The 12,720-nt window shown below is 40.4% G+C and overlaps 1 protein-coding gene across 2 annotated transcripts in view; it reads left to right on the forward strand.

Moving 5' to 3' along the window:
- The window catches only part of jade2 (jade family PHD finger 2), a 226,410-nt gene that overhangs the window by 23,123 nt on the left and 190,567 nt on the right, over positions 1 to 12,720 (forward strand). For both annotated transcript variants that reach the window (XM_042007961.1, XM_042007963.1), the window contains exon 2: positions 10,519 to 10,582. In XM_042007961.1, coding sequence (XP_041863895.1) covers positions 10,519 to 10,582 — 64 coding nt within the window. The remainder of the gene's footprint in view (positions 1 to 10,518; positions 10,583 to 12,720) is intronic.

Here is a 12,720-nt window from a genome sequence, read left to right on the forward strand (position 1 = left end):
GTTTGTGCTTATGCACCACATAGCAGTTCAGAGTACCCACCCTTTTTGAAGTCCTTGGAGGGGGTGTTGGAGAGCACTCCTTCCGGGGACTCCCTCGTTCTGCTGGGGGACTCACGTGGGCAATGACAGCGAGACCTGGAGGGGCATGATTGGGCGGAACGGCCCCCCTAATCTAAATCTGAGTGGTGTTTTGTTGTTGGACTTCTGTGCTCGTCATGGACTGTCCATAACGAGCACCTTGTTCAGACATAAGAGTGTCCACATGTGCACTTGGCACCAGGACACTCTAGGCCGCAGTTCGATGATCGACTTTGTAGTCGTGTTGTGGGCTGACCCAAGTGTGTTGTGAGGGTCTTCTGGGAATGTCTGGCAGAGTCCCCTGTCAGAAAGAGTTTCAACTCCCGTCTCAGGCAGAGCTTCAACCGTGTCCCAGGTGAGGCGGGGGACATTGAGTCCGAATGGGCTGTGTTCCGTGCCTCTATTGTTGAGGCGGCCAGGTCGTCGGTGCCTGTCGTGGCGGTAACCCCCGAACTCGTTGGTGGACACCGGCAGTAAGTGATGCTGTCAAGCTGAAGAACGAGTCCTATTGGGCCTTTTTGACCTGTGGGACTCCAGAGGCAGCTGATGGGTATCGGCAGGCTAAGCCGAGTGCAGCTTCGGCGGCCGCTAAGGCAAAAACTCGGGCATGGGAGGAGTTTGGAGAGGCCATGGAGAATGACTTCTTCGAATGAGGTCCGCCCAGAGTTCCTTAAGGCTCTGGATGCTGTAGGGCTGTCTAGGCTGACATGCCTCTGCAGCATCGCGTGGACATCGGGGAAAGTTCCCCTGGACTGGCAGACTGGGGTGGTGGTCCCCCTCTTCAAAAAGGGGGACCGTAGGGTGTGCTCCAACAACAGGGGGATCACACTCCTCAGCCTCCCCGGTAAGGTCTATTCAGGGGTGCTGGAGAGGAGGGTCCATTGGATAGTTGAACCTTGGATTGAGGAGGAGCAGTGTGGTTTTCGTCCCGGTCGTGGAACAGTGGACCAGGTCTACACCCTCTTCAGGGTCTTTGAGGGGGCATGGGAGTGCTTTGTGGACTTCGACCGTGTCTCCCGGGGACTCCTGTGGGGGGTACTCCGGGAGTATGGAGTGCCGGACTTGCTTGTACGAGCTGTCCGGTCCCTGTACGACCGGTGTCAGAGCTTGGTCCGCATTGCCGGCAGTAAATCAGAATAGTTTCCAGCGCGGGTTGGACTCCGCCAAGGCTGCCCTTTGTCACCGATTCTGTTCATAACCTTTATGGACAGAATTTCTAGGCGCAGCCGAGGTGTTAAGGGGATTCCGTTCGGTGGGCTTAGGATTGGGTCTCTGCTCTTTGCAGATGATGTGGTTCTGTTGGCTTCATCGGGCCGTGATCTTCAGCTCTCACTGGAGCGATTCGCAGCCGAGTGTGAAGCGGCTGGGATGAGAATCAGCACCTCCGAATCCGAGACCATGGTCCTCAGCCGGAAAAGGGTGGAGTGCTCTCTCCGGGTCTGCAATAGGGTCCTGCCCCAAGTGGAGGAGTTCACTTACCTCGGGGTCTTGTTCATGAGTGAGGGAAGGATGGAGCGGGAGATCGACAGGCGGATGGGTGCGGCCTCTGCAGTGATGCGGACTCTGCATCGGTCTGTCGTGGTGAAGAAGGAGCAGAGCCAAAAGGCAAAGCTCTCGATTTACCGGTCGATCTACGTTCCTACCCTCACCTATGGTCATGAGCTGTGGGTAGTGACCGAAAGAACAAGATTGCGAGTACAAGCTGCCGAAATGAGTTCTCTGCAGGGTGGCCGGGCTCTCCCTTAGAGATAGGGTGAGAAGCTCAGTGATCCGGGAGGGGCTCAGAGTAGAGCCGCTGCTCCTCCACATCGGGCATCTGGTTAGGATGCCTCCTGGACGCCTCCCTGGTGAGGTGTTCCGGGCACATCCCACCGGAAAGAGGCCCCGGGGAAGACCTAGGACGCTCTGGATGGACTACGTCTCTCGGCTGGCCTGGGAATGCCTCAGGATCCCTGCGGATGAGCTGGTGAATGTGGCCGGGGAGAGGGAAGTCTGGGTTTCCCTGCTTAGGCAGCTGCCCCCGCAACTCGACTCCGGATAAGCGGCAGAAAATGGATGGATGGATAAATCATACTGTGGTAGATATCATCAATCAGACTCATGATTTAAACACTAGAAACCAGTCTGCAACTCCCCAACTGCTACTGTAACAAAATATATAAAGTCACTTTGAATGGTTTTATGGATGTTTAGACTTGATCACCAAATTCAGGAATTGTCAACTCCAGTCCTTGAGGACCTCTGTTTTAGATGTTTCCCTGCAGCAACACACATAATGACATGAATTAATTCTTCAGGTTCTGCACAAGCCTGTTTATATATCTGGTGTGCTGAAGCTGGGAACTATCTAAAATCTGCAGGGCAGTAGCCCAAAAGGTCCAGAGTTTGAGATCCCTGATCTAAGGATTTATTTGCATCTTTAGGGAACCAAGTTATATTACAAATTTCAGTTAGAAGTTCACTACATGTCGGTCTAAAAATGTTTTCTTGTCTTTTTTGAAGACAGGTTTTTTTCTTAAATGAAAAATCTGTTGAAACATAATGAGGAGAAGTAATTATTTCAATGGAGGTGACATCTGCTACCCTGGCAGATAAAAAGTTACTCTTACAAAATTATGTTTTCTACGAGTGTGGTTTTGAAATGAAACAGTTGAGATTGATGGATACTTTTTGTTTTTATTATTTCCAAAATTATTTGATATTCAAAGTAAAATAAATTTAATGTTTCAATACCTTTCATTCCAGACTCGAGATTCCCAGTGTTTTACTTTCAGTGTGAGGTGGTTTGGAAAGTTTTGTCCACATCCACACCACTGAAGTCATCCATTGAACCAAGTTGGCTGATTTATCTTGCACATGACTACACAACATTTTCTCAGTGGTTATATGGTCCAGTGAGCACTAAGAGAGGACTGACAATCAGCCAATCGGTGCCACGGTTGGGATTAATGCCACTGTAATGTTGTTGTACAGTATTACCACTCTGTGGGCTTCAGGGAGATCGTTGTATCCCAGCACTGCTCACCTTTTTGTTGCTGAACAGCCAGTAAATAACTGTGCTAAACTGTTTTCATTTTACATGGCTTCATTCCTAAATCTTTTATGATATAAAATTCAGGCAGATATGTTGGTTTTTGGTCACTGATTAGGAAAAATCAAACTGCCTCCCTCAAACAAATCCTTCAAAGTTGAGACAATGTCAGCCTGAAGAAGATGATCCTTCATCTTCAAGACTTCAAGCAAGGCAAGACTTACTTTGCTCATGTATTAAATTTAAAGAACGTGGAAAGTAGGGCTGCACAATATAGCGACAATTAGCCTAAACTACAGCCTAAACTGTAATAAATCATAGTCCCTTTTTGCATATTTAAAGGAAGTGATGTGAAGTTCCAAATGCTGCTGTGTGTGCATCAATGGCTAATCAAATGGACTCCCGAATGCTCCATGTAGGTGCTAACGGCTGATTCAGATTAATGGATCATTAGCAGACTTGTGCAGAGCTTGCCAGAGAGCCGTTTAATTTGAGTCAGGTGTGCTGCAACAGGGAGACATCTAAGACCTGCAGGGTAGTCGGCCTTGAGGACCAGGGTTGGGGACCTCTGTCCTACAGTACAACCACAAGGAGCTATAGATAAATCCAGCAGATGTTTTGTGTGTTGCAGCATCTCACGGCACCACCATCACTGCGAGTCCTAATCACCTCGTATCTGCCGATGTGGACAGCGTTATGGACATCTGGACTGACGACGTTAGAAAATGGTCCACACTGAACAAATGAGGGCATCTTATCTGGGGATCTCAAAGTAATTGTTTTTCATATGAGGTTATTAAGGTAAATCTTGCTTTATCTGACTGATTTTAATAATTGACTAGAATATAAGACAAAATCTGCCTATAATTTATCAAAAGTTGATAAAGAAAAAAGCTTCTAACTTTTGCAAAGGCTGTACATTTTCTATTTTATCTCCAGTCTTTAGGCTAAAGGACACCACTGTACGTGATCTGTTGCTGACTGATTTTTATTAAGAAGAAAAGTTACTAAAATCTAGCATTAGCTAAAAGAACAATACTAACGTTATTATAACGTTGAACAGATGTTGGTTCATGACAGTTTTGCGGTTGGAAATCTGTGGGAGAAAATATCAGAGTGGCATCAAATCTTATTTATTGCAGATCATATCATCATCGACTTTCAAAGTGTTATCGTAGTGGAAAGTTTATAGTTTTTAAAAAAAAAATTGTGGATGCAGTTGTTTCTTTGATGGTCATATATATATATATATATATATATTGCTGTTTGTGTCTTTTAGGGGGGGTATATGGGTCTGGGTTGGACATGAACCTAGGCTTGCTTCTTTACCTGGAGTACAAGTTCTGCCAAGTTGGTAGTGCAGGCTGCTGTAAATTTACCATTTCACTGCTGATATCCTTTTGTTTTTAATATTACGCTTCTACTGTTTCTATTGCCATAATCTATAACCATTGTAAGTTCTTAGCAGCTCAGTATAACCAAAAAACGATGTAAAAATGAAAGGCCCTCACAACTATATCATCTCACGTCTTATGGCAATTTTTTGACCGGCGCGGAAAGAAAGAGCTCAGCTGCTCTGCAAAAACAATAAACAAAACCCTAGGTAGCCCAAACAGGGTTTAAGTGGGTCGTTTGAGAGTTTAATAGACGAAGGGAAATCCTGAGATGGATCCAAGTGTGCCGACTTGAAAACAGACTATCATAGCTGGAGGAAGTCAGTGATGCACTTAACCGCACTCATCAAAAGCGGAAAGATGAGGTTGAGCTAGACAGATTGGAAGAGGGTGGAAAGACAGAGAGAAAAAGAAGAGAAGCTGTGGAAGTCAATAATGTACTTAACCTTACTGCACAGACTCCCATGTCCTTGTTATTGTAAAGCATGGAAGTTGGTAAAGGGGAGGAAGAGGGGGAGAAAAAAAATGGCAACAGTCTGGAGTAGAAATAGTCAGCTGCAGCAAAGGAGCGCTATTTTTTTGTTAGCATAAATGTCAGAGTAGTTAAGTGTGTGCAGGGCAGGCGGGGAGGCTGAGGGACAGGAAGAGCCCCGTATAAGAGGGAATAGCCCTGTTTTACAGCCACATAAATCTCTGCTCTCCACAGTGAAGGTTGTAACACACCCCCTCTTTTGGCTTTCTTGGCTAGATTTGGCAGAATGTTAAAACCTCTTTTTTTCTTCTTCTTCTTCTTTTTTTTAAAAAAAACTTTATCTGTTGCCATCCCTTTTAATTAATTTCTCTCTCAGACTTTCTTGACTTCTTTTTTTCTTTCCATATTTACTTCCCGTCATTGCATTTCATCCTTTAACCATTTGAAGAGATTCCACATCTCTTTCAGCTGTTTTTTTTTTCACTTATTTTTTTCCTTTTTTTCACTGACTTCTTGTTAGTGAAGTGTCTATTATAAAACCTCAGCTTGCCAACATCTTATTGGCAAGATGACCGTGAACTGTTGGTGCTTTCAGCCTCATGCTGATGTGTTCAGAGCTCAGACATTATTGTTTTACTGCCTATAAAGACCACCTGGTTGTCTTAAGTAGCCCACCTGGACTTTACCCACTTTCACACATACATTTATGAAAAGCTGATTATTAAGTCTTGGTTCATTGTCAGGTAGAATTACTGGAGTAATTTCTATTACACTAAGGTCTGATTTAATCATGAAAGAAGTTCTACTTGAGTTGAGGTCTAATGGCTGTGAAGGCTGTAACAAATTATTCATACTGTTTTCATACACATGAATCCATGTAATTACATTTTCAACTGTCGGTGCATCATAATTCATCTTTAAGTACTTATTAACTTACATTTTTGCCCTCAGTTTTGCACATTTGTTTATTTTCTGACCAAACATTAAATTTTAGCTTTGCCCTGACAAATAAACGTCACACAAGCAACTTCGTTTTAAGTATTCCAACATTATGTATGCAGTTTATCCTTTTTTCTTCAAATCTCCCTCTTTGTCTGACTTTTCTTTTTGCCATTTTCAGCCTCTCTTCCTCTTCTCACTTTAGGTTGACTTTTTTCATCTCTTTTTTTCCCTTTGTTCAATTTTGTCCTTTCTCCTTTGTTGCTCTGAACTAAAAGTCATACATCACAGCAGAAATCAAGTGTCAGAACAAAAATAGAGCCATTACAGCTGCTTTCTGCTTTTACTTGTGAATTGAAGTGAAATTACACTCTGTGGAATGCTTGTCGTTTGTTTTTGAACTCAGGAAAGTAGGGGTAATTTTACAAGTAATTTCTTGGAGTGATTTTCTATGTAATTCTCGGGTTAAAAATATTATTTGACTGCTATTTTCAAGGTTCTGTTTTTATCTGACTTTCAAACCAAACTGCACATGAAGACATTGGTTTTGGGAGTGGGATCTATCAGCACCCCATGAAGATATTCTTCAATGAAGATTTAGAGGGCTGTGATGCTGTAAGGAAACAATTATCGATGTATCTTGATGTTTTATTTTTTCCCCCCAATTCAAGACTTAATTTTGGTTCTTTCCCAAACAATGATACAGCATTATTAACAGAAATCATCTAGTTTCCACATCCAGTCATCATAGTGGAACAAACCTAAGCTAACGTTTAAAGTTAGCATAAATCAATATGCTTCTTAGCTGTCATGGCGTTAGTTAAAACGCATTAGCTGTAGCTTTGACTGGGGCTGTATAGAGACTTATTTTCTGTCACATATGTTTTTAAAATGAAGAATATGTGTTTATTTACAAGTAGTACCAAAAGTCAGTAGAAATGCCCAAACCTCCCTGCTAGTGCAAACACTGTTGTATTTTTACTCGTCTCCTTCCGCCTGTCAGTCTGCAGCCTCTAAGCTGTTAATATGAACAAATAATCTCAGACGTTTCGTGTGAAAGTTTGACCAAAATCAAAACACAGATATTGCCAAAGATTATTTTATCAGACAATCTTCAAGGAATTTTATTTGAAGTTATTGTTAGTGCTAGTGTGCTGGACTGCTAGCGTGTGCTAGACTGCTTGTGGTTCCACAGACCTATTTGTAGTCTTGGGGGGTCAGGGCTTTTAAAGCTGTGGCCCCTGTGGCTGATGTATTTACGCTGTTTTAAGCATATTAAGGCAGGCTTTAACTGATGTTTTCTGTATCTTTTTGTTTAATGCTATATTTCATGTTCGTTTGTATGTCCTGTGTTTTCATGTAGGTGATTGCTTTGATTCTTTGCTCTCTCTAAAGCACTTGTGAAAAGTGCTATATAAAAAAATCTTGCTCACTTACTTATTGTATCTTTATAGATGTTTGCTTTGAAAACAAAATGTTTTCAAATAAATCTGGCTTTTAATTTTTTAAAAACGAATGGCCCCGGCGGTTGCTGGAAGTTCCCTATTAGCATAATTATGTTTAAGAATAATAAGGAACCTATATTAGTCCCTCAGTGGGAAAATTGCTTTGTTGTGACAGCTCAGGTGCAGTAAGCAGTTTAAACGTTAGGTCAGTTTATACACAGCGTGTGTTTAAACTGACCTAAAATAAAAACTATGATAGCTAGAATGATCATTTTCAGAAATGATAAATAAATAAATGCATTTGTTTTTTTTAAGCTGACAGCTCCCCTTTCAAGATGTGACGTCGTTATGAGTCGATGACGTCATCACATTATGTTAGGTGAGGTGCACAGTGGCAACATAAACACATGGTGGCAACAATCGGTCGCAGGAAAGTAGGAGTGTTCGGCAGTGGTTATCACAGAGACTGAGAGATAAAGAGATGAAAAGAATATTTTATTCTGCAGTTCATAATGTGTTTTAGATATTTTTACCATTGGTTTTCAGTATATTTTACTACAGTGTTATGCGCGTGTTGTCGGAGGTGCGGACCCACTTGCAGGCAGTCAAGGCAGGAGACAGGTCGTGCAGGTGAAAATGAGTTTATTTAACTCAAACTGAGGCGCAGGAAACACACGGTACAGGTGCAGGAACCACACACAAGGATCTGACCAGGCAAAACTGAAAAACTACAGCATTTATAGGCAGAGGGAGTAACAAGGAGCAGGTGACGTGAATGACAAATCAAACCAGGTGGGGTAACGAGCTAGGAACAGAAACCAGAGCACATGAGGGAAAACAGAACTGGACATGACAAAAACCCAGAAACCCAAACTATAATCAGAACCTAATAAACCAAGAAATGCAAAAACCCAGTAACCATAACAGAACCCTAACATAGTTACTCAGTAGTTTTAGCATGGAAAGTTGCTTGTTTTGAACACAGTTCTTCAGTAGGCTTAGTGTAGTTTCATGCTTGTTTTAGCACATTTTTTAGAAATTTTTAGTTTAGCTTACATTAGTGTAGGTTAGAGAAGTCTTAGCATCGTTCCCCGTTTTTCTGCACATCTGGAATCAGTGGCACAGAAGAAATACTCGGCAGAGCAGGTGAGGGAGCTGTTGTGAACTTACTGTACATACAGTACTTGAACTATAAACCTAGATCTGTACACAAAACATAGCTTCAGAAACAATATATTATACATATAGGGTTAAATTAAGTTAAATTATGGTAATTATCTTATTAACTAATATTTTTCAGGATTTATAAATGTTTTTGTTCAGTGTTTTTGTCTGTTCATTTAGAAGCACTAATCCCAACCCAGTTTCATGAAAAAGGAAAACATCTGAATTTGTTTACTTGGAAGCTCTAACGTGGCTTGGTTGATGGTCGTCTGATTGGCAGCAGCTACAGCTTAGCATTTTTCATCTCTCAATAGCTGAAAATGTGTTACATGGTTTCTTATGTTTCCAAAATCTTCAAGTTCAACTCATAGAAACTCAGCATTTATATGTTAGTGTTTAATGCAGACCATGCTGGTGAGATTCTTTTTCAGCCATCTTTTATCTCTGTTACATAAACACCTGCATGATTTACGTCCACTTTGATTAAGAACAAAAGAACGAGCTCATCTTTCTTCATTTGGGCAACATTAGCCCATTAATTAACATTTAGAAAAGCACTTTGTGGCATTTATTTTTTTAATTATTTTGGACCCTTCCACCTTTTGATTCATTTAGGATTGAAGTTATTATTATTTTTATTGAATGAAGTCGGTTTCTTTCAGCTGTTTTTACTCAGGGAAATAGAAACTACTGACCTATGTTCAAAGTAGTGCCGATCAACCTCAAAACTGACTGCAGTCATGTGTTAGGCATTAATTATGACATGCCTGATTTAATTCTATTTTAGTATAACTAAATTTATTACAAAACCTCAGGTATGACTTGTTTTCCCCTCTGGCAGAAAAGGGCTCTTAGTTCATAGTTGACGGCTAAATGGTGCCTCATTCCCATCAGATTAGAAAAGCAGATTGCATTTTTTTTCTCTCGTGCTAGTTGTAATATTCAGTTTCAGGTGCCTTATTGAATTTTCTTGGGAAAAAATGTCTTTACGATCAGTGTTTATCATCAGGAGACATTATTAGCAACTTATGGCCTAATAAACAAGTTTACTGCATTTTAAAAAAAAAACATCCTTATCAAATCAGTCTTGTGCACTGTGTTGCTGTGCGTGTGTTGTACAGCTGAACAATATTAGGATGCAAACTACGATATAGTTGAATATTGCATTACAGATGCGACTTGTATGAAAACACTTAAGTCATGTGGCGCTATCCTCAAGTGTATTAACACGAGTTAACACAAACAGAAGTCCTAAGTGGATGCAGCTTTTATAAATAACCTGTGTTGTGCCCTGTTTTAAGTCAAATTGCCAAATATTGAAATTGCATGTTAATATTGCAGTTATTATAAATATTTGACATATTGTACTGCCTTTATATACAGTATGTGTTCTGTGTGCAGCCCCAGGAGATATAAAGATTAAGTAAAACTTTTTCACTACAACGCTATCAGACAAAAACTAACTGAGGACCTTCTGTAATCACTGAAGCTGAATATCTCTTTGGAATAAAGAATTAAAGTCAACACGGAGGATGTTGTTGCAGAAATGTTTATGATTGCACATTCTAAAGATAAACAGTAAAATCATAATTTTATACTTGAAGCTGAATTACTGCACAAGCCGTTTTCTAGAACCAGGAATCTCCAGGAATAGAACATCAGGTGATGTCAGTAGAAAGGTTTATATTGTCTTTGGTTCTGATTGTTTCATTTTCACTAAAGGGACTTTTATAACTTGCAGGATGAGTTTACTGTTGACCTAGACAAGAATGAAACCCAACAAGTGTATCATTGAGAAGTTCCCAGCCTCTGTGTGACGGTGATCCAGTCAGTTTATGCTGGCAGGAGGCCCGCTGGAGGCTGTGACAGATTGCTGCTATCGCCGCATTATTTCATTAACACTTGTGTTTTCATGGTGAACATCTTCTCACTCGTCATTTCCCTCTCTGTTTCTTTTTCTTGTCCTCCCTCCCCTCCCTGCCTCCTGCGTGACAGATGGAGAGCGAAAAGAAGAGGAGAAAATACTCCACGAGCAGCAACGACTCTGACACCACTGACAGTAAGTTTGAGAGAGACTTGAGGAAAGGGAATGTGTGTGTTTGAGGAATGCTGGATTCGTGAGTTGCCTCATTTCATTCAGATCCTTCAGAATATGTTATATTCAGTCTCCATGAGAACTTTCCTCCTATCTCACTATGGTCCTTTCTCTGTTTAAACACAGTAACCACTAAGGATGTCTCGATTTGATCTCGAGTATCATATCAGGCTTCCTATCAGGGCGTATTGTTGATCGATTGGTATCAGGTCACTGAACAAAGTTTAATTCCTGATCTCTGTTGCTTTGTGTCAGTGTAGATGTTCAATATATAGAAGTTAGCACATGGCTAAACAGTTTTAGTAAAGAGGAATATTACTGAGGCTGTTTCTGACAGTGTTGTAAACTGGATTAATCTGGAACATATAATGGATTTGTTTTAATTAGATTATAATTGGACTACAGTGAAATGGATTGAATAGGACCGTCTGTAAAAGTGCCTTAAAATAACTTGCTGTTGTGAATTGGTGCTGTACTAATAAAGCTAAATTGAATTTAATTATTTACACAACGCTTTTTTACTCACATACATAAGTATGATAAAAACTATAATAATAGTCAAGAATATATAAAAATGATGGACTATTCTTTACACTCGCTACTCAACACAGTAAGAAAAAGGGTTCAGGGAGAGGCTTCTTCAGGTTCACTGTAGCAAAGATCGTACAGGAGGTCATTTTTGCCAGCAGCAATAGTCATGCATTACTTATTTCTAAGCTGTTTTATTCCTATGCTCAGCGCTTTGGTCAGTGGTTGCTTCTGTTTTGTGTTATATAAATAAAGTTGGTTTGGCTTGGTTGGGCTTGGCTTGGCATACATAGCAAGAACTTAAATGAGTAAATGATGTCTACAAATGACTTTTAACTAAAAATAAAACTAAACCACCAACCAAATAACACAAATAATACAACATAATGATTTTCCCATCAAAAATCAGATCAATGAAGTATTTTATCTTAATTTGGTTTTGTTTTATATATAAAAACTGAAGCTGCAACTGGCTAATTACCAAATCAGTGGGAGATGGGCAGCAGAGTACCACGTAACAGCTGATAAACTCTGCTACATTCAGTTTTATTGTGGCACAAGATGCTGCATTTAAATACAGAACAATTACCTTTTGATATTATATGCTTTTTTAATTGTTTTATGTTAGATTTGTCTGTTTGTGACAGTTTTACCATTGCAGTGTGACAGTTGGTGTTATAAGGATAGCCTTTTTAAAAACAACAAAAAATAAAAACCTTTTTTTACTTTGAAATTTTGTTAATATTGGCTTGTTTGAAAGTAAGTGAAAATTTATGCTGCTCTTTGTAGAGCTATAGAAAGCTTTCTCCACCAGCTTCTGAGGCATGTGTTGTTTCATTGTCATTACATCATCTTTTCATCACACAAAAAGTGTTGTAATGTTGAGCTCAGTTCTTGAACTATAATTTTTTTCTCTTTAACAAACTGACTTATCTTCAGATTTACACAGATGGAGTTGCGCTAGAGCTACAGTATGAAAATGTCTTGCAGAGTCAGAAAATTCTGGTTCAGAATTTAGTTTGCTGCTTCACTGTTTTCTGTGCTTAAAACACAGGCTGCTGCAGAGAAACAAACCTGTCACAATTGTGGTTTAAAAGTATTTTGTACATCTGGTCTGAAGTGATTTGGAAGCAATGATGAGCATATGCATGAGTGATGATGAATATCAGACTATATGTTTTCTTCCCAGAGACACAGACCAAAACAAGCACTCAGTTTTCCCAATGATACAATAAAAACTGTTAAAATCTGAACACACGTATCTGATAATAGATCAGTGTTGTCTAAACTCCAGGTTTTTAGATGTTACTCTGTTTACACTCAGCTGGTTGTGATTATTGGGTCATTAACAGGCTTGTGGAGAAGTTGAGGACAAGCTGTTGGGGAGATACATTTCATTTGAATCATGTCTGTGAGGAGGGAAATGCATAACACCTGCAGGGTAGTGGATGACCCTGTAATAGACCATCTCTGAGCAATAAATAATTTTACACAACACACTAAAGCCTTCACATCTAATTACCATCTTCAATGTGTACAGTACATGAAGGCGGCAGCTGACTTTAATGCTGAGA

This window comes from Melanotaenia boesemani, chromosome 15, assembly GCF_017639745.1.
Source record: "Melanotaenia boesemani isolate fMelBoe1 chromosome 15, fMelBoe1.pri, whole genome shotgun sequence".
NCBI lineage: Eukaryota > Metazoa > Chordata > Actinopteri > Atheriniformes > Melanotaeniidae > Melanotaenia > Melanotaenia boesemani.